This window comes from Dipodomys spectabilis, unplaced genomic scaffold (assembly GCF_019054845.1).
Source record: "Dipodomys spectabilis isolate Male_0828 unplaced genomic scaffold, ASM1905484v1 ptg000365l, whole genome shotgun sequence".
NCBI lineage: Eukaryota > Metazoa > Chordata > Mammalia > Rodentia > Heteromyidae > Dipodomys > Dipodomys spectabilis.
In genome coordinates, this window is record NW_024871042.1 from 90,764 (window position 1) to 114,267 (window position 23,504).

At 36.4% G+C, this 23,504-nt stretch overlaps 1 protein-coding gene across 2 annotated transcripts in view; it reads right to left on the bottom strand.

Moving 5' to 3' along the window:
• Tasp1 (taspase 1) overlaps positions 1-23,504 on the bottom strand; it is a 214,576-nt gene that overhangs the window by 32,995 nt on the left and 158,077 nt on the right. For both annotated transcript variants that reach the window (XM_042666493.1, XM_042666495.1), the window contains 2 exons: positions 20,418-20,528; positions 1,964-2,037 (listed from right to left, as the gene is read on the bottom strand). In XM_042666493.1, coding sequence (XP_042522427.1) covers positions 1,964-2,037; positions 20,418-20,528 — 185 coding nt within the window. The remainder of the gene's footprint in view (positions 1-1,963; positions 2,038-20,417; positions 20,529-23,504) is intronic.

The following is a 23,504-nucleotide window of genomic DNA, read 5'->3' on the forward strand; positions in this document are numbered from 1 at the left end:
GGACTTTATTACGTAATGTACTCCAGTAGCCTGGCCTCAGTCCTTAAGCATACTGCATACATGTTCCTTTAAAAAAATATACACACACACACACACACACACACACACACACACACACACACACACACACACACACACACACACACACACACACACACACACACACACACACACATATGCAAAGTCTTAGGTGAGAATCAATAGATAAAATGCAAGAGGAACTTAAATCCTCACGCAGGATTCTTGTAGTTTATCAGCTTTTATAATTGGTAACTTTTGTTATTGAGAAGAAAAGAATGTTCTGAAGATACCATTTGAATCAACATTTCTTCATCCATTCGTTAAATCCGTACTGCTCAGGATAACAGCCACTATCCGCATAAATGAAGCTAAAATTCAGTTCTTTAGTCACACTAGTCACAATTACAGGTTCAATATTCTCATGTGGCATTGGCTACTCTCTTAGACAACACAGGTATAAAATACTTCAACCATCACAGAAAATTGTTAGTGCTTCTCTAAGCCATTAAATCACCTTTAAAATATGTAACTATAATTTCCCTTCCATAGATATTAAACAAAACAGTCTGAATTCTACTGTGAAAAAGGTTTACTAATACAAAGTGAACACTGTATCAGGAAAAGGCGAGACAGAGAGAAGTAGATTTCAGTAATATCTTCACAACTATAACCCGATTTTCTCTGGATACTCTCAGAAATCCTGTGAAGCCACTTGATTACTAGATAATAGTACAAATGTCTGTTTGGATGAGTATTATAAAACAATATGCCAGAAACTTCCATCATGCACTGCTTAATGACAGGGATACATTCTGAGCACTTCATTGTGAATTTCATCACCGAGTGAACATCATAGCTTAAAATGTCCACACGTCACAAGGCAATTTGAATCTTATGAGACCACTGTCACATGCATGCTTGGGTACTGACGAAAATGTGACACATTTCTAGTGTCTTTATCCCTTACTTATTAATTCATTCTGTTTGAAATGGTTTATATCAGAAGTTTCCTTATGTGATTTATAAACATATAAGGTAAATTAGTTCCTTAAAAAAAAGAAGCCGTCTCCCTTTACAGCTCTGCAACTGAGATGCTTTAATGCCAAGTTAATGTCATATGCTATTGCTATTTCTAAAATATTCATGAATAAGATCATGAGGCAAACATAAAAATAATATACAAATTAATGTTTATGCTTCTAGGATCAACCATCAAGAGTCCCAGGAGGCCAAGCAGCTTAAGGACTGCTGCACTGACACCTCTAGGGACCCATAGCACGCAGAGGCAAAGCCCTTGGCTCTGGCCATGAAGACACCCTGCTGGGAGCATGTCGGGTGAGACAACAGCCTTGGGCAGGTTGAAGCCGCAAGCACAGTCGGCCACCTTGCTTTCAAACATGCAGATACGCTTTCCTAGGGCCAATTTCAGACTGCCTCAGTTCCTTTTATCTATTCTAACACTAGTTAGAAATCATTTGCCTATCTACATCAGCTCATCTGTTCTGTTTTCCTTTGCTCTTCCCAATCTCATTTCCTCTATTCCAAGTATTCATGATGAAGAGCAAAATGTTGGGAAGGGGCGAAAGCAGGAGAAAATGAGGGAAGGGGTGACACTGTTCAAAAGAAAATGTACTCATTACCTTACTTACGTAACTGTAAACCCCTCTGTATATCACCTTTACAATAAAAAAAGAACAAAGTGAATGGAAAAATTTGTTTTGTTTACCTAATTTTTCTTGCTCTGTCCAAAGGGGTGGGGGTGGGAGGAAATCTGCTGCCTTTCTTTGGAATTGTTAACTGTGCTTAATCAGTTTATATAAAGACTATAAACCTACTGCCCATGGAGGAGATGAAAAAATTTTGTCCATAACAACTTAGCCTGTTAGAAGCTTATGCAATGGATAGAAGTTTTTCAGGTTATGACCCAGTTTTTCCCACTTACCTTGGCTTTCCCATCCTGGGCTGACATATATCCAACACACATGCTCTCTGTTGTGTGGCTCCACAGAAATTCCACTGCGTGGAAGAGAACACAAATAGGCACATTCAAATCACAGATGGAAAATAAATTTCTGCTTTTTAATAGAACAGTTAAAGATAGCTTATATTTAACATACTCAGTTCTTTACTTTCCATTTGCTCCTTCATAAATGTCAGGATGATTTAGTACTCAAAACTATGTATTGCCACTTACTGTGAAATGAAAAATGTATATCTTTCTTGTCAAAACTTACGATTATTACATGTAAAATAAATGTTCTCCTGTTTGAAACTTTTAACATTAAACACAGATATATACTACATTCATATATGCTGTACACATGATTTAGTAAATGTCATATTCCACAACATAGTTCATGTGTGTCTCCCCACACACACACTTAGTTGCTAAATGTCTTTCTCCGTGAAAAGAAATGAGGATTCTTTAGAGAAATGTTGATTTCAGAGTGGAACATAGAAAATATAAAATGAATCTGGACTATCTTGTGCCAGAGAGTTAGAAAATGTCCAAAGAATGAGAAGAACTTAACTCAAAGAACCATGGTCAGCATGAAGAGCTCCCACTGGCCAAATCTATTTATATCAAATCAATGAGAATAACAAATTATAACCACTGAACAAAATAAAAATCAAAGAAATTGGGCTGGGAAGATGGCTCAGTGGTAGAGCGCTTGCCTTGCATGCATGAGGCCCTGGGTTCGATTCCTCAGCACCACATATGCAAAAAGGAAAAAAGCCGGAAGTGGCACTGTAGCTCAAGTGGTAGAGCGCTAGCCTTGAACTGAAGAGCTGAAGGACAGTGCCCAGGCCCAGAGTTCAGGCCCCACGACTGGACCCAAAAAAAAAAATTAAAAAAAAAAAATCAAAGAAATTACATGAAGAAACAAGTGATAGAGAAGACTGGCTCTTCCTAATCAGTAAATACAGAATAAATAACAAAAAAAAACCTTAAAGTTGCTCAAATTAGTAAAGAAGAGTTGTAGAGGGATAGGCTTCTTTCAAAGTAACTTTAAAATTCCTGTGAAATATGAAGTGAGATAAGCTCACTATTGAAAAAACCCTGATACACTCCAATTTAAATAATCACCAATTAAGCCACAAACCCAAACTATGTGCCTTTTGATAAGACACCGTAAGACATGACACCATTTGTATGATGTTCTTACTAAAAATGAATAACCAAAATTGAATAAGGAAACATCAAACAACAGATTGCTATAACCATACTCTCAATAGCTTGTTTTGAACTCTTAAAATTTGTTGAAGTAATTTAAAAAAGAAGAAAAGTTGAGCCATAACACTAAGTGCAAAATGTCACCTATCCTGACATATATCCTGGGCTAGGATGGTGCAGGAGATTACAATGGGCATTGTTGCAAGAAGTGCTGGCATTTGAAAATGGTTATAGTGGTATATTAATGTTAAATAACATGATTTTGAAATGTAAACTGTGATCATTTAGAAGAATGGCCTTGTTCTTAAGAAATACACTGAAGGGCTGGGAAGGTGGCTCAGTGGTATAGCGCTTGCCTTGCATGCCTGAGGCCCTGGGTTCGATTCCTTAGCACCACATAAGCAAAAAGAAAAAAAAAAAAAAAAGCCAGAAGTGGCACTGTGGCTCAAGTGGTAGAGCACTAGTCTTGAGCTGAAGAGCTGAGGGACAGCGCCCAGGCCCAGAGTTTAGGCCCTGAGACCGGACCCAAAAAAAAAAAAAAAAAAAAAAAAAAGAAATACACTGAAGTATCATGAGGAAAAGAGTCTGATTTCTCTAACTTGTTTTGAAATAGTTCAAGGAAAACATATTTGTGTGTGTGTGTAAGAGGAACTAAAACAGCAAGGGAATCTAGAAAAAGCAATTATGAGGTCCCTTGTACCATTCTTTCAACATTCTTATAAATATCCAATTATATATAAACAACATGTTACAAAGAGACTAATTCATACACAAACATATATAAAATTGTCAATATCAAGTATGTAGCTACCAAAATTCTTCCTTAAAATTTGATGTAATTTTCCAACAAAAATTTCAGATGTCCTTGGTAGCAGGCTACATTTCTCAACATTAAGCTGCATCATCCCAGGTTATCCATCTGTTTATGACTCTGAGCTAACTATGCTTAAAAACAAGTGTCTGAGTTGAGACACAACTGTGGGACCAGAGGTCCCTAGATTCTGAAAGCTTTGCCAGACATATGGGAAAGAAAGAAGAACTGAGGGGCAAAATTGAGTTAGTCAAATACATGGCTCATTCCCTCACCATTAATTAATTATCAAACCTGCCAACCTGCTCGCAGATGCTTGGCCAAAGAACTCAGGGAAACAGCATCAGGCAATGAAACAAGTTCTCTCCACCAGATGTTTCTCCTTTCACACACATCTGCTTTGAACTTCAAAAAATCCTAAAGTTCTGAGAAAGGTTGGGATTCTGGGATATTTTAAATTGCCTAATAGAGCAAAGCCTCCCTTCTCACTGAAGTACCCATAGATCAGTAACATGGATTTTTTTTTTTAAATACAAAGTTAATACATTACTATAATTGTAACTAGTCATTTTGTTCCAAATATTATCACAACTATTCAGGAATCAGTAAAGATAGGTGATAAGCAAATAAACTAATCTGGAAATAAACAGAACTGGAAATAAAGCCCACATAATCATAAAAGTAGAGGATAAAAACACTATATTAAAAAAAAAAGGAAATTTCATTATTTTTAACTTTATTATTCTCCCCTAAAAATGTAGCCTTCTTTACAGAAAACAAAGTAAGGAGGTAGTTAGAAAATATAGCTATAAAATAAGATAAATAAGGGTTCATTGACTAAATTCATTAAATAATTTTTATATTGAAGAGTTTTCAAACCCAAAAATGAACCTACAGATCTATAGCCATCTAATCTTTGATAAGGGAGCTAAAAAAATAGAATGGAAGAAAGACAGTCCCTTCAGTAAATGGTGCTGGCAAAATTGGTTAACTACTTGAAGAAAACTAAAGCTAGATCCTTATATATCACCCTGTACCAGAATCAACTCCAAATGGATCAAAGACCTTGGAGTCAAAGCAGACATTCTGAAAACATTACAGGATGGAATAGGAGAAACCCTAGGTCTCCTTGGCACAGGCCGAAATTTTCTTAATAGAGACTCGGAAACACAAAAAATCAAAAAAGGTTGGACAAAGGGGATTGCATGAAATTGCAGAGCTTCTGCATGGCAAAGGACATAGCTAGCAAGATCAATAGAAAGCCCATGGATTGGGAGAAGATCTTCACTAGCCATACAACAGACAAGGGTCTCATATCTAAAATATACCTGGAACTCAAAAAATTAAATCCCACTACAACAAATCTTCAAAGAAACAACTGCCCAATAAATAAGTGGGCTAAAGACTTAAAGAGAAACTTCTCTGAAGTGGAAAGGATAGCCAATAGACACATGAAGAAATGCTCAACCTCTCTAGCCATAAAAGAAATGCAAATCAAAACAACATTGAGATACCACCTCACTCCAGTTAGAAAGGCAAAAATCAAGAACTCTAACAACAACAGATGCTGGAGGGGATGTGGACAGAAAGGAACCTTACTTCATTGTTGGTGGGAATGTAAACTTGTTCAACCACTTTGGAAAGCAGTATGGAGGTTCCTCAAAAGACTCCACATAGAGCTCCCCTATGACCCAGCAATCCCACTTTTGGGCATTTACTCAAATGTTTACAAACAAGACCACACTAAAGCTACCAGCATGACTATGTTTACTGCAGCCTTATTTACCATAGCTAAGATATGGAACCAACCCAGATGCCCCTCAGTAGATGAGTGGATCAAGAAAATGTGGTATATATACACAATGGAATTCTATGCCTCCATCAGAAAGAATGACATTGTCCCATTTGTTAGGAAATAGAAAGGCTTGGAAAAAATTATATTAACTGAAGTAAGCCAGGCCCAAAGAAACATAGGTCCCATGGTTTCCCTTATTTGCAATAACTAGTATATGTCTGAGTCAAGCAGAAAAGGTCAGTTAAGTTGATGTTAGGGAAATGAATCCTAAGATATGTATTCAAAGGTTTTTTTTTTCATGCGATTGTTTCTAACACATTTATAAGATTATTTCTTTGTTGCTTTGTATGTCCTTCCCCCACAGTATAACCTCTGCTTTTACTGTATTTGATGTTGTTATAATTTGTGGAAGGGAAGGGCAAAACAAATCATTTAAACAGGGATACAGGTGGATCCATTGCAACAATGAGACGTACAAGTTGTTATGTTGAAAATGAACTTTACAACTTTGGTGGGGGCGGGGGAGGAGGGTTGGGTAGGGGGTGGTGGGGATGGGATGGGAAGGGGAAACAAAGGAGGAGTCTACAATGCTTGATAAGAAATGTACTCATTATCTTGCCCATGTAATTGTAACCCCTCTGTACAATATTTTCACAATAAAAAATTAAAAAAAGTTTTCAAGTTTCTATACATAGAATTTGAAAGCACTTAAAGAAACTAACTTTATATCTAGACATTCATTCTATTTTCACAATTATTTGTCATTCCCATACCAAAAAAAGAATAATAACAATAGAATAGTTTTTCTATTATTTTAGTGCATGCATAATAAAAAGATAATTCCATAAGTTATTGCTTGGCAGAGCATGTCAGAAAAGCAGGAAGAAAAGGAACTTAACCTGAGGGCCAGGCATTCATTGTCTTCATGAATTCAGCAAAGCCCCCACATAGGGAAATGAAGGCTCAGAGAAGGGATAGAGCATAATTGAAGCTATTTTAGCAAGTACACAAACTAGAATGCAAGCTGAATTCTTTGATCTGCAAGCTTATGTACTTCATTGTTTTGTTATGAAGAAATTCAATCAATATAGTCAAAAACCAATCAAAACTAGTGTTCCATATTAAGAAAATCAAATTCCATATATACACTAAAGGACTACAACATATGAAACAGAAACACCAAACATAATTCTTAAAATATTTTAATATGTCTTTAAAAATTATAATACCACCCAGAAGTCATAAAATGCCAGAATTTATATATTTACACTGAAATGTATATACATGAATGATAAATTTGAAAGTATTTGCAATTCATACCATATTGTGCAAATTTTCACAGTATATAGATTTGCTACAAATCATGTAGAAAAAGACAAAAATCAAAGAAAAAACACAACCAAATATAATGTGAATAATTCTAAAACATATGAAAAGCTCTTCTACATCATTCATGATAAAGAAAGATAATCAGGACCACAAAATGCCATTATTGAACCACCAAAATTCAGATATAAATTATTTGAAAGAACACTGAATTAGGTGATGGTGAAAAAAAGAATAGTATTTATAATATGGGAATATGGCAGTTTATAAACTCAGTCTTGTAATTCCCAGTAGTTAGGTTTTGTAATGTTATGATGAACATTGAATTAGCAAATGGTGCACGAATTAATTGCTTTTAGGGCAGATAAAGAGATAGACTCTTGAGGGATTCTTATTATAAATAAACTTGTTTGTATGTGCCTTTGCTTACATAAACCTTATTTAGTATGTAATTTTTACAAGTAATTAATTTAATGTGTGTGTGTGCTGGTCCTGGGTCTTGAACTCAGGGCCTGGACACTGTTCCTGAGCTAGCAGCACTCTACTGCTTGAGCCAAATCTCCATTTCTGGCTTTTTCTTAGTAGTTTACTAGATAAGAGTCTTAGGGTTGTCACTGGAGACTCTGTTTTTGTTGCCCAGACTTTCCTGCCCAGGCTAGCTTTGAACTGCAATCCTTAGATCTCAGCCTCCTGAGTAGCTACAATTATAGTCACAAGCCACTGGTGCCTGGCAATGACATATTTCTTTAGAATAAAATACTAGTTCTAGTTAGGTCTAAAATATAAACATATATGAAAACACATACAGGACTATATGCATATAAACAAACTGATTGAAGCATGGTATACACATGGGTGAATTCCCATGGTTTAACTCCTCTGAACAAGTAACTGACCATTTAATTAAGTGAATACAAGGACAGTGAAACATTTTTGACTGCGAGGGGGAAGGGCTTATGAAGAGGGATCAGAGACAAATGGAGAGATAAATGGTAGGTGCATATAGTCACAATACTTAGTAAAGGCCTGTGAAAATGGAACCTGGTAACTTGAGGGGATAGGTGTAGTTAGGATAGATGAAGTGGAGGAAGAATGAAGGAAGTTCAAACTGTCGAACTAAAATCTCTTTGTACAACTACTTAAAGATAATAAAAGCAAATTATAAAAAAAAAGAAAAATAGAGACAGGATAGCTGTTAATAAGCATGTTCATTTTTTCTAGAAAAAATAAATCATTTCAATATTATTTCCAAAATACCTAAATATCTAAGCTGAATATCATTTCACAGTCTCTCCTTTTTAAAATATAGCATTTGACATTGAGCAAGATGCAAGACGCATTATATGCATAAGTTAATATGTTGCATCAAAACTTGTACAACTTCTTAAAGATATTAATTAGAAAAATAAAATATAAAATGAATAAAATATTGCCCATGTAATTGTAACCCCTCTGTATAGTATTTTCACAATAAAAATAATAAGAAAAAAATGAATAAAATAAAACACACTCAAGAATAAAAATAAATACTAGTAAAGAGGGACTTGGTATTTTCTTAACCTTAAGTGCCTGTAAGTTTTGTCTGTCTATTATAGGTTTTTTTTTTTTTTAAATTGTTGAACCTTTTCAAAAATCTACAAACTTAAGCTGCTTTCTAGTGTTTTCTATATCTTCTCTTACAAGTTCCTTCAGCACTTTCTGAAACAGTCTCACATACAGATTGGTAAATTCCTTATTCTTTTTTGAGGTGTGCCATATGGCTGATCTATTAACAATGAATTCACAGCCAGCAGCATGATAGCCCATGCTATCAAATAATTATATGAAGTTATTATTCTATAGATATTGTCATGTATATATACACACATATATGTATTGTATATGTCATAATTAAATATTAATTGAAGAAGCTTTAATTAGCAATAAAACTGAATTTCTTATTGGCAGGCATATATATAAATAACTAGTATGCTATACAACAGTCAAAAAGCAAATGAGGAATCTCTATACAAGTAATATAGAATCATCTGTACCAAGTAATTTCCAAACGTTTTTTGGAGCACTAGTCACAGTAAAATACACAATCCCAAACCTAAGTGAAGCAAAAGCCAGAGAAATTCTACACAATATATGTGTATATATATGATATATGTATTTATTTGTAACTGAAATTTCAACAAATATTGACCCTTTACTTGCACTGTATTGATCTATTCAAGAGAGTTCTTCGTAGTCTACTTGCTTCATTTAAAATATTCTGCTTGTGGGCTGGGAAGGTGGCTCAGTGGTAGAACCTTGCATGCATGAGGCCCTTGGTTCGATTCCTCAGCACCACATAAGCAAAAAGAAAAAAGCCAGAAGTGGCGCTGTGGTTCAAGTGGTAGAGCGCTAGCTTTGAGCTGAAGAACTGAGGGACAGTGCCCAGGCCCAGAGTTCAGGCCCCATAACCAGACCCTCCCAAAAAATAAAAATAAAATAAAAATTAAAAAAAAATTCTGCTTGTGACTAAGTCGACTTTAGAATTCATCATATAACATACAGTTTGAGAAAAACACAAATCAGCTTAAAAAAAAGATAATGTGGAAAATAACCAATAGGGACACCATTATTATTTCTGTGAAAAGCAAATGAAAGAGAACCACATATGAAAATGTTTATAAATACATGAGACCTCGCTGGAAGAATAGTAAGTGGAAACCATGGTTGCTACTGTAGAGAAAACTGGTTGGCTAAAGGATGTGTATGGAGCCAACCTCCTTTCTACCACAAATCTCTTCTGAAACTTCTAAACTTTGCTCTGTTTTTATGTATTTTATATATCAGAAATTCTGATTAGCCTGTTTAATCTGTATCATATATGAAGAATTAATTTCTACTCTGTTTCAATTAGGATGGTCTATAAACTATTAAAATTTGATGTAATAAGATGTTACCATATGCTTTTAATTGTTCTTCACGATATGAATTTCATCTAATGCTTTCAAAATGTTTCTTGTCTCATGACTATCTAAAACATAGCCAAATCTTATAAAGTGTGTGTATAAGTTCATAGCTCATTCATGCTGAGCACATGTGTAGGTCAAAGTCTTCTGTGCTCAAAAGCAATCCAACAAACAAAATAAAACTGTATCTGACAACTTCCCCAAATAAATTTTCCATTTGAAATAAAAAGTGCCAAAACAATCAAAATGAGTAGCAACATTTGTCTGTTCCAAAGGTGAAGTTTATCTCACAAAACCTTTCAAAATTAGTCATTTATCAGTTGGTCCTGATTTACAATAAAAACCCAGGAAAATAGTATAAAGTTTGTTCAAATATAGATACCTAAAGAAAAATTAATCTTTCATTTCTTCCTACATACAAGTCTATTGTGTGTTTCTTGGTTTGGGAGACTAATTGTTCCATAAAGGGCAAATTGTTCCATACAGTATTAAATTTTTATGTTAATGATACAGCAAATCTAGGAGATGCTACTTCATAGTGCTGGATTTTCCAGTATACAGTTACTGAAGATAGAAATGGTAAGTTCTAGCAACACAAGAGGAAATGAGTGGCCTAAAGGGAGAGACCTGTCCTGGGAAAGTGTTCTAACAGTCTTCAGTGTGGTCAGGTTTCCCAGTCATTCATCAATAACCATTTTCCTTTTTACAGAAGCAGTGAGTACGTACTTACTCATAAGAACCTTTTATTTATTTTAGAAGACCCAAGACCAGGAATTATAAGGTTACTAGAATATCCAGACATACAGACACTGAAAACTTCCCTTTGGAAAACAATAAGAGCACACCAAAATAAACTGAATAGGTTTAATATGTGCAAAATGGGCACAAGAACTTGACAAGATTCTTTTCCACCAAGTAAGTAACTTCTTAATACATTATGTCATACAAGTGGGATGTGAAAAAAGGTGACAGAAATGGGTTCATTGAGATGAAGTGCATGCATGCAAGCTCAAGAACAATAGGTTAAGAATATTCAGGGACAGAATAATTTGTATATAATCTTAGAAGCTAACCTCTAAGAAGGCATATTTAATGCTTTAATCTTTTAATACACATTCACTCTGGGAAGTACTGTTGAGAAGGGCTGTGCTTCCATCTTGATGGTGTTGTTATATGGAGTTGCCCTAAACCCCAACCTGCCCTAAACCCCAAGTCCTTATATGTCATTGTCACCACTTTCACTGGTTAATATTAAAACTGCAGGCCACCACTCCTGCGATGATATGCCTCTTGGGATACTTCTTTCTCTTTCAATATCATCCTGTTTAGATTAAGTTAAAGAAAGCAAAGTTTCCTTATCAGGTTGCAAACAATTTTTTTTTCTATTCAAATGACTGCTTCTTTGTAATCAGAAGCCCCCAACTACCTCTGGATTTTTGTTTTGTTTTTTGTTTTGTTTTGTATTTAAATATTGTCCTCCAATTGTTGCTAACGACCCCCAGCTGCACTGGCTCCCGAACCCATTTAAGAGCTCTCTGCTTGGCTTCACATCCCAGACTTTCTTGCAAGGCAAACAGAACTCTGAAATCAGAACCGTCTTGAGCTGGACAGTTGCCAAGTCAGCTGCTGCTCCTTTGTCTTTGGTCGAATGGCATACCCTAGGACATTGTGCACAGGGTTGGAGTCACTTCTTATTGAATAAAGAGAAATTAATGTTTAAAATAGGAAGAATAAGGGATTGTACAACGCACAGTCTCCTCCTATCTATGAAAAATCTTGCCAGAGGCTGTTAAGTTCTTTGAAACCCAGTAGGGGGTACATCTTTTGAAAAAGATGATATAAAAAATGCTTTATTAACTGTGCGGACATGGAGTCCTTAAGATTCATATAATGCATGTCGTTGTAGCCATGAAGTAACCAAGTTGCCATGCTTCCCTGAGGAACTTTCACCACCAATCTGTCTCAGTAGCACTGGGAATTGAGCTCTATAGAATCCTAGTTATGCTAAGCCAAGAAAATAATCATGCCCTCTTTCTGAGGCTTACTTGGATTTGCTCAAGACTTAATAAGGAGCTGATTGGAAAGGCAGGGATGTGGGCCAAATACAAGCCCTTAAAGACATTTGCATTCTCTTTCTATTTTATTATTTTATTGTGTTAGAAACTTCTGGAAACAGGAAGGTTCAAGATGGACATGGAACTTCTGTAGAGGATGAAAACCGTTCAGTAAAATAGGTTTTGTTATGCTGGGCATTGGTGGCTCAGGCCAATAATCCCAACTACTCAGGAGATTGAAATCTAAGGATAGTCATTCAAAGTCAGATAAGAAAGGAAAGTCTGTGAGACTCTCATCTCTAATTAACCACCAAAAAGGCAGAAGTAGAATTGTGGCTCAAGTAGTAATGTGCTAATCCTTAAGCCAAAACCAAAAAGGTCATACACAGTGCCTAGGCCTGAGTTCAATCCCAACACACACACACACATATACTCTTAAGCAAATGAAACCTGACTATAAAATTTGCCAAAATGTTTTCTGAGAGTTGTAGAAGTACTACTACAAGAATTATATAATCGCTAGAATTATATTTGTAAATCTTTATGTTTTATATTTCAGATGGAAAACTTTGTAGCCAAATACACTTTCATTAGATAACATTTTAGAGCTATATTTCTCAAGATGGAAAAAAATTAGTTTCTGCAGTTTTTATTTATTTCCAGTTTTTAAAGAGTGCTTCAGTGATATTTAAAGGAATACATGTTCTGTTATAAACAGATTCTGGCAAAAACTATTTCTGACGTTATCAATTTCAGAGCATTATCTTAATAGATAAATGCTATTCTAGGTGACTGAAAAGCTTAGCTATCATTTCTACCTTATTCACCTGGAATTTCTGTTACTTAATTTGGATATTTCTATCTGATCCTTAAATAAAAATTAGAATGCCAGCCTTTAAAATGCGACCTATTAAAATTGTAGTAAAGACGTAATGAGTATTACTGAGGCACTAAAGATGAGAGCTTCCTATCATGGAAGCTCATTGGACTCTTTGTAGAAGAAATTTTAAGTCTATTTTTCTGATAAATCAGTAACATCAGACAGATGTATAAGGCCTTTTCTCCACTACTGTCCTAAAAGCAAATTTCCCTTCTCTTTGCTGGTTCGTTTTATGACTGTGTGAGCTGGACAGTAATGCAAGTCTTCAGTGCTCTGGATGGCGTGTGCCACGTAATGGGCAGAAGCGACACTGCTGGTCCTGGGAAGGAGGCCTCTTTGAAGTGCATGTGTTTATGTGTGCTCGCCAAATTCTTAATACCAGTAAAACCAAAAGCAGTTGGAATTTGTAACTTACAGTAAAATGACCTTTTATCTTTTCAATGTTCCAGGAAGCATCAATTCAATCTAACATTTTTTTTATTTTTAAACCACATCAAGTTTTGATAATAGCAACAATAACAACAACAACAACAAAAAGAACTCAATGAAGAACTTTGTTCTGAAGGGAAGTAGCATCTCATTGAAATTCTAATTGATACTGAAGCACAGTTGATTTGATAGGATGTCTAAACTGACACAGGAATTTTAGGTAATTTATGAAGAGGCTGCAGAATTACTCATATAACAAAATTATATGATGTAAGATTTATATAAAGTTAAAATTAGGTAACACTACACAATGTGTCTGCTTGAGATACATAGAGGTGTGAAAAGATTTTGGGAAAACCAAGGCATAAACATGAAATAAAAGATGGGGAAAGAAAGTAGTAAGATCAGAGAGGCCCACATGGGGGCTTCAAAGATAGGAGTAATAGGCAAGTTCTTAGGCTAGGGGGTAGGTTCACAGGTGTTCATTTTATTATTATCCTTTATAACTTACAAACTTATTATGTCTTTCTTTTAAAAATATATGAAACATTTCGTAGTAAAAGATGAAAAAGGGGACAGAGGGGTAGCTGGGCAAATGGAAACAGTATCATACTCCAAACGTAATTATCAGCAATATAAACATATTCTCTGATAGAAAGAACTTGCTTATCCCCTGAATAAGGTGGGGTTAATTTAATGGCAAAGTAACAATTACCATGTGTGCTCTTCAGATACTCAGGCAGTGGGTGAACTGTGTGCCTAAAAATCGGTTTAGGATGAAAGACTCCAACATAGGTTTAGCCCAAAGGCCACTGGCTAAACACACAAACTTTTTTATTCCTAGGAGCCCATACACATCTATTGTGGATTGCTGAAGATTCTTCTCAGATAGATGGAACCTGCTTCTCACTGGCTCCTATACAATGCTAACTACTCCAAGGCAAGAAACCCTGAACTTCACAAGGTCGACCAAGCTCCATTCAGCACATTGTAGTAGAAAGAAGGAAATGTGCTCTCATAGGATGATTGGTCATTTATGCCATATATTTGCATATATTCTAATTACCTGTATCTAACCACAAGTTTTAAATGGCCATGCACTCACTGTTTCTACTGGAAGGCTTGATGTGCCTGTGCACATTACTTAACCATACTATATGTACAGCAGCCTCAAGAAACAACTTTTGTAGAGGCCTGCAGAACACATGTAATTAGACTTTAGCAGGTAAAAATATATTGCCTTTTTTGCCCTCTAAAAGCAGAGAGAAAATTAATTCTTTTCAGCTGTTTTATTCGGGAACAAGCATTTGTTCTGTGTTAAATCTGCGATTTGTAGGCTGAGCTTTGTCAGCATCTCAGGAACGGGGGAGTGGGAAGTGGTGGGATGAGTGTCACAAACATGTTCATGTCCAAACTGTCCTCATACCAGGCTGTTTGCAGAGGCTGCCCTCCACAAGCCATTTAAGTTATCTTGACATCTTATTCCCAGATATTCATCATCGAAATCCCCAACCCATGTTTTTGTTTCTTATGTATATGAGGATATTTTATGTAATGTTTTATTTTTTTCTGGAAGGTCAGTAAATTTTAAAAAATCTGCTGGATAATCAATAAGGAAACTCCATTTGACATTTATTCATTTATTCAAAAATACTGTGAGCCTACCATGGTATACAAAGTACAATAAGATACCGTCCCTGCCCTTAAATAGCTTAGAATCTTGTTGATTTTCAAAAGGAAGAATTTTGTAGTGCCAGGAAAGAAATTTCCAAGCCACTGGACTCAAAGCACCTGGGATCAAGTCCTCTCAAATAACTGGGTTTAGAAAAATACTAAGGGCTGCTGACCTGTGAAGAGGGGAAGACACTGCAATATCTTCCCAGGAGAGCCATGTGAGCTTTACAAGGATGTCAACAGCACATGTTACTAGGTCTCAAGGAAGAAGCAAATCCCTGGAAGAAAGGGCTTTCAGAGAATTCTAAGAAGATGAACCGTTGATTGGATCTTGACTGGACCTTTCCTTTTTTCTGGGGCGGTGGTGGGGAATCAGTTTCAGTATCTAGTCAGGCTGGGTGGGCCTTGAACTCAGAATCCTCCTGCAACAGCTTCCCTAGGACAGGGATTAAAGGTATGAACCACGAAGCCTGGTTTGATCAAGATTAGTTAAAAAACAAACAAACAAAAAAGGGTTATTGGTCCAGGAAAATGACCCTTTGGAAGATAGACTGTAGTGTGGTTGAACTTGGGATGTTAGGGATGAGTGAAGAAAATAAGGACTAATTGGAGTTAACACTGGAGGATGTTCTGGGGTCAGCTCAAGACAGAAGTTTTTCACCCTGTTAGTAGTACCCACCCATCCTGTAGGAAATTGACTATCAGGGCTAGACATGGTGTCCTCAGGGAAAACAAAAACAAAAACAAAAAACAAGAAACAACCCCATCAAACTGACCAGCAGGGCTAGACATATATGTATGTGTCCTCATGGGGAAAAAAAAATTATCTCTTATTTTACTTGAGAGTGGAATACTGATTACCAGAAGATAGTAAAGGAGTATGCATGGAAGACTGGGAAAAGTTGATCAACGGACATAATGCTACAGTTAGACTGCAGGAATAAATTTTAGTGTTATATATGTAACACAGTAGGGTGAAGGAAGTTAGTAATATGTATTGTATATTTCAAAATAATTAGAAAAGGTGATTTTTAATGTTTTTATCACAAAGAATAAAATTTTAAGGTGCGGATCTGCTAAATAATTACCCAAATTTGATCATCATACAAGGTAAAGCTAAGTTGAAACATCACATTGTACTCCATAAATATGTAGAATTCTTATGTATCAATCCAAAATAAAAGTAAGCTCAGCATAGTGGTTCATTTCTATAATCTTTGCACTGGAAAGATTGAGGCAAGAAGGTCCTGAGTGTGAAGTCCGTCTTGGCTCTATAGCAAAACTTTGTCTCCAAACAAACAAACAAACAAAAACCAAGGAAATATATGAGTTAAAAGGACACAGAGATGTGGAGAGCATGAGAATAGTAAGAGAATGTTTTGGTTTGTTTTGAATTCATTTTTTATTGTAAAAATACTGTACAGAGGGGTTAGTTTTACAAGCAAGGTAATGACTACATTTCCTATCAAGCATTGTTACCTCCTCCTTTGTTTTTCCCCTACCCTCCCCTCTCCTCCTCCACTCCCTGTCTAAATTGTAGAGTTCGTTTTTCAACATACTATCTTGTACATCTCATTGTTACAATGGGTCAACCTGTATCCCTATTTAAGCATTTTGTTTTTTTCCCTTCCCCTCCCCAAATTAGAAAAATGAACGCTTTTTTTAAATTTTAGAATATATTGAAAGTTATTCAACATTTACCCTACACATAAAATAAACTATCTGGATCCATGGAGTGGTGTGGTTCTTTTGGTCATTTTCTCATTTTTTGTCATGTCTGCTTCAGGGTCATTGTCTTCTTTCTTGCTTATAAGTGGTTTAGGACAGATGGTTACATCTTTGCCCAACTACTGCACCCAAGAGCGAGAACTTATCCCCCCTGTACGGGAGCCACCCATAGCTGTATGGGAAGTTGAGATAGGAAGAATCAAGATTTAAAGCCAGCCCAGGCAAAGAAGTTCACAAGACCCCTTCTCAATTTATAGCTGGGAATGGTGAAGTACACTTGTCAACCTACCTATGTGGCAAGCTAAGATCTGGAGAGTCCTGGTACTAGGCAAGCCTGGGCAAAAAAGCCTACAAGACTCCACCTCAATGGAAGAAATTGGGTATGGTAACACATGCCTATCCTCTCAGCTATGGTGGGAAGTGAAAACTAAGAGGACAGTGGTCCAGGCATGCATCTAGACAGGATGGGAGGCCCTATCACCAAACTAACTGATCAAAAGCCCTAAGCTTAAATGCCTATATGGGTGAAAAGTGAAATCATGTATTTAAGGTGCAAATAAAATTCAAATGTTATTTCAAATTAGCATAACTAACCAAGATCACATGGGAAAGGAGTAGGGTTTGGTGTGAACTATGATTTTTTTTTATTAGTAAGTTACTGAAAAAGAAGCAAAAACATGAGCACATTCTATGGAGTAACAATATTCCCCATGAAAATAACCACAACCAGAGTCTGACTTGGTGGCTCTGCAAATGGAGTAGCAAAGGTAACAATCATGTTGTATTTTCTACCATTATGCACTGCACTGTCTGGACTGGTTTCATTACCATATCCTGAACATGACTTTCTACAAGTGAAAAATCCATGGTCTTGGGAGCATCTGTAAGTTGACCCTAGCGATGATAGCCATGCTTTAGTAGATAACCTTCACATACATCAATTCTTCTAGTTAACTTTGACAACTGTCAAGATTTCAGTTATATGATAAGTTAGCACTGTATACCTAGTACTTCTTTTTGAGATAAAGAGGAAGAATCCATTTATGAATCACTAGCTTGGTAATAAAAACTGCTTAACATGAGCTAAATTTTCCACAACTTATCCTTAGATATGCAGTTATTCTCTGCCACCACAAATAAAAAGACAACCAAAAGGCCCTTACGATTTTCAGCATTAACTCAAGTGCGCAAGAGTAAAGGCCTAATACAGAACTGGGACACTACTTTATATAAGTAATACGTGAACCAGGTTCCCTAATTCCCTCCTCCTAAATATTAAGTGTTATTTTGAGTATTTGTGGTTAATCTCTGTGTATATTTACAAACAATACCCTATTACCTAACTGTAGAAGAATAGTCAAAAGATTCAACAATGATTAAGATAGCATATCAGATTTTTGCTACTGAGACATCCTTGACATAATTTAAGGGAGAAAGGATTGATATTGGCAAAGAGTTCCAAAGATTTTAGTCTACCTCTTTATGAGGTAGAGAGGTCATAGCAAGGCAGTGAAGTTCACATCATAGTGGTCACAAAGCAGAGACAAAAAGAGAAAAAGAAACCTGCACTCGTGGGTTTTGTCTTTTTTATCCTTTTTATTCTATCCTGACTCCAGTTTATAGGATGGTGATTCCCACATTCAGGTGGGGTAATTCTTGCTGGAAATGCTCTCAAAGACACTTCCAGAAGTATGCTTATCTCCTAGATGCATATCAACTTAACCAAGTTAAGATAAATCAATTTTATCAAGATAACCAATTTAATAAAGATAAATTATTACATATACCAAAGAAACAATCCATAATTTGTCTTGACAAAAGTTGGTCCTTACACATACATTTTTGAGCAACTTGAGTACCAAGTATGGAGTAGAAAAAGAAACACTATGATAAAAGGAAAAATGATAGGACTGATGTCAGAGTCTAGGTGGAGAAAAAGGCCTTATATAAAAGCATACGTCATTTTTGTAGAAAAGAATGAAGAGATTTTATTTTCAAAAAATCTTCACATTTTATAGGAAAACACTTTTTTATATGCATAGAAACACAATCTTCTATTTTATGAATTCATTGAACAGGAAAGGATTTGTACTAAAGAAATTAACAATAACCATACAATATAGATCAGCCACCACCCACATTTATAGGAATGGTTGAACCACCACAGGCTCTGTGACTGATCTACACTGTTAGTATATATATATTTTTTTAAATCAGAAGAACTGATTCATACTTAATGCTATATCCATACAGTGGGATACTAAATAATAACAAACTAATTGTTGCTATATGTAACATGGACAGGATTACTTTTCAATGAAGACCCAACACAAACAGTACATGTTCTATGGTTCCATGTATATAATATGTGAAACAAGGCAGAATTAACCATGGTGTTAGAAGTCAGCATAATGGTAAACTCTGGAGTGTGTAGATACTAGTAGGGGTGACACAGGGGGCTTCAGAGCTGCAGAAAAATACTATCCTTTTAATCTAGGTCCTGGTTGCATGGTGTGGGTCTACTTTATTGCAATTCAGCATAAAGTTACAATTATACTTCTCTGAATATATGCATGCTTCAATTAAAAAGTTAATTTAACCAAGCATAGAGGGCCCCTGCTAGCTAGCCCCTGCACTACCCTAACACAGATTTTTAAGGTCCTCTGCACAGATAAATTAGAACAAGGCAACTCACAGGCAGTGGCAACTCCACAAGTCTATGTCTTGGCAGTGGAGATTTGCTGGTTCTATCTCCACCAGTGTGCTTGGAGAGACACAAAACCACACATCTGGAAGGACATCTGCAAATCTGCAAAACCTACTTTTTTTGCCCCTCCCTCATGCACAGCTTTATGAGGCAGGCAGGGCAAATGTCCTTATTTTACAGATGAGGAAGCGGCACGGAACAGTAAGAGTGATGCGTGAAGGCGTCACACTAATATGCCATAGAGCCAGGACTGGCTTCTAAGCCAGTAGCTCTTTGCATGGTCCTTATTCCTTTTGGGAAGAGAAACAGGAAGAAGCTTCTTTCTATTTTTCTGGGTACAGTGTTAAAAGTCACCTGAAATGCTCTATGAAATAAGGTAGAGGATCAGTACTGGAAGTTACTAAAGGTCCTCAATTCTAAGCTCATTTGAAAAATATACTCCAAGCATGTACTTCAAAATAGACCATCTTTGCAAGTTTACCTATTGAAAATGATCAGTAAAATAGAAATGCTTGACATCAATCTGGCTTTTCCACAACTTAAAAATTATGATGTAAGTTTTCTGGTCTGAAAAAGGAAAGAAAAGAGTCAGGTACTGGCTCATACTTGTAATCCTAGCTACTCAGAAAGCTGAGATCTGAGGATTGTGGTGTGGATCCAGCTTGAGCAGGAAAGGCTGTGAGACTATGTCCAAGCAACTACTCAGAAGATGATGGAAGTGGCACTGTGGCTCAAGTGGTAGAGCACTAGCCTTGAACACAGAGAGACACAGGGACAGAACCCAGGCCTTGAGTTCAAATCCCAGGACCAACATGGAAAAATGAAATTAAAATAAACAAGAAAAGAAAAATACATTATGTCTGTGTCCAACTTACCTAGAAGCGTCTGCTTATTCTGAGAGGAGTCGGGCTCTGCAGAACATCTGCATGACCGGAGGACAATTACTCCGCCAAGCACTCCATCTTCACTGGCAAGGAAAGGTGAACCTGCACACAAGGGACTCACAGTTATTTTTTTTTTAGTGAATTTTACTTTTTTAATTTTAAATTTTCATTTGATCACTAGAACAAATATATTTATACACATACATATATACATACATCATGAAAAAGATCTTAAAAGATGCACATATTATGGCATGCTCGTATTTCATATAAACTTGATGGCAAAGGCAGGCTTACGCCTGAACAGAGGCCATTTGGCAAAGATAGTGCCAGATGCTGCCAAGATGCCATGAGTAGGGGATGTAGTATATTGTACTGTATTCCGAATGGAACTGGAAACACTACTAGATTAAAGGACCAAATGCAACTCCACAAAAATAAATGCTCAACAACTCTCTTTGATCAGCTCTTAGGGACCTCTCCCCAGGCTCTACTTGTTGTCAGGGACACACAACCAAAAAAGCTTTGATTTACTACCTTAAAATCAATTTTAAACAATAAGCCACAAACTTTATTACAAACATTTAAAAATGCTCCTGATGGCTTACACAAATAAGGGTGAAACTGTATTTCTATTATGAGTCTGGTGGTTAGAAGCAGCCTGCCTCCTTGAGATCTCACACTAACTGAACCACTGTGAGCATTTCAAGAACATTACACTTTGAAATCCCTCATTTTTCTTCCCCAAGGACATCTTCTTCAAACATCTGGCCTCGCAAGTGAGCACGTGGAGAACAAATGCAAAGTTAACCCAAGAACTATCAAAGAAAGTAGTAAAAATAAAAACTGGATTGGGGGGGAGAGCTTCTGGTTAAACTTAGTAGATTAAATACGCGCATTTATCTCCACTCGCTCCACAAATTCCAGCAAATTGATAAGAAAGGAAGCATGACACCAAATTGTAAAGGAAAAAGCAGGCAAGAAAATAACTGATTTTTTTGGAAGATGGGAAAAAGAACCTAGCAATTGTTCGTGTAGCAGTCCTTTGAAAGCTGAAACCTACTTGTCCACGGGGTGAGGGACCGTGGAGTGGGCAATGACAGGAGCAGCCTCCATCTAGTTTTTCCATAAGACTGAAAAGGATTGGACGTTAGAGGATTCAATCTCCTCTGCAGGCAGGAGTACAGGAGAGGGATGAATGAAGACAGCTGCTTGAAAGCATCCAAAAGAATCTTCTAGACCAGGTCTTAGCAAACTAGGGCCTGCTAAGAATTCTTTTAAGCATTTTAAATTGTGGGGTTGTTATTTTTTTTAAAGGAAGAACAGGAAAGAGCAGGAGGAGGAGGAGGATAATATTGGGACAGAAGGAAGCATGCTAATCTTTATCCTTTGACCCTACTTTGTTGACCTCCCAAACTAGAGCCCAGGATTCTTGCTAGAATGAAATTACTCCTTCCTAAGATTGGAGGATCCAAGGCAGTTATTCTTTAAAAAAAAAAAAAAAAAAGCTTAACAAGACTTGAGACTTAGGGGCATTAGGCTCAACTCAGAACAAACGAACAAAAAAAAGGGGTAGACTTTGAAAACAGGACTAAAATATTTAAATAATGATACTCAGCTTCTAGGACATGAGATACCAGGATGAGATATTCTGAATAGAAGACTGGATTGTTCCTTTGCTGCAACCCAACAAACACAGGAATAACTTACGTAAGAAACACTGAAAAAGTAACTTGCCCATACCCTATGGCTTTCAGATGAAAATAAGAGGTATTTAAGTCTTTAGCCCACTTATCAATTGGGCAGTTGTTTCTTTAAGGATTTGTTATTGGGGGATTTAATTTTTTGAGCTCTAAGTATATTTTAGATATGACACCCTTGTCTATTTTATGGCTAGTGAAGATCTTCTCCCAGTCTGTGGGCTTTCTATTGATCTTGCTAGCTATGTCCTTTGCCATGTAGAAGCTCTGCAGTTTCATGCAATCCCATTTGTCCAACCTTTCTTTGATTTGTTGTATTTCTGGGTCTCTATTCAGAAAATTTTGCCCTGTGCTAAGGAGCCCTCGAGTTTCTTCCTGTAATATTTTCAGGGTGTCTGCTTTTATTTCGAGGTCTTTGATCCATTTGGAGTTGATTCTGGTGCAGGGTGATAAATACAGATCTAGCTTTAGTTTTCTACAGGTACAAAGTGGTTTTTTCTTTCTTGCTATTGTTTTTAATGAACTTACAATGCACTATGTGATTCTTTTGTTTCTTTTATACGTTCTTCCCCCAGGGTATAACCTCTGTTTTCACTGTATCTGATTCCAGTGTCGTGCATCTTGTATATACATTTTTATAATTTGGAGAGGGGAAAAGATATAATAAAATGCTTAAATAAGGATACAGGTTGACCCATTGTAACAATGAGATGTACAAGACACTATGTTGAAAACGAGCTTTACAATTTCTGGGGGTATAGGGTGGGGGAGGAGGAGTTGGGAAGGTGGTGAGGGAAGGGATGGTAGGGTAAAAACAAAGGAGGTAACAATGCTGGATAGAAAATGTACTCATTACCCCACTCATGAATCTGTAATCCCTCTATACAGTATTTTTACAATAAAAAATATATATGGAAAAATATTATAAAAAAGTAATAGGTGTAATCATGAAAATGAGGTGAACAGAAAGAAGAAAAGCAAAAGAAGGAGAAGGAGGAGAATAGAGGAAAAGGAGGAGGAGGAGGAGGAGGAGGAGGAAAGTGAGAGATCTGGGAATGTTGCTTAGAAGTGTTTACTTAGCCCTGAGACCAGTCCTCTTCTCTTAGAGACAGAGAGAGATGAGAGCTGAAAGAGAGAAAGAGAGAATGAAGAGCCGCTAAATGAGTGAAAATAGAAAATATAAGAAAATTAAAACAGGCTAGATGTTCCAATGAGTTTCAGGAAGAGAAAGTAGAAGTGAAATGTAAATATTTTCAAAGAAATCATTCAAAAATATTTCCAACAAGTGAAGGATGCACACTTAAAATGAAAGGATCCATCAACCTCCTAGCAAGCTAATGAACAAAGAGACCTATGAAGATTTCATGGTGAACAAGAG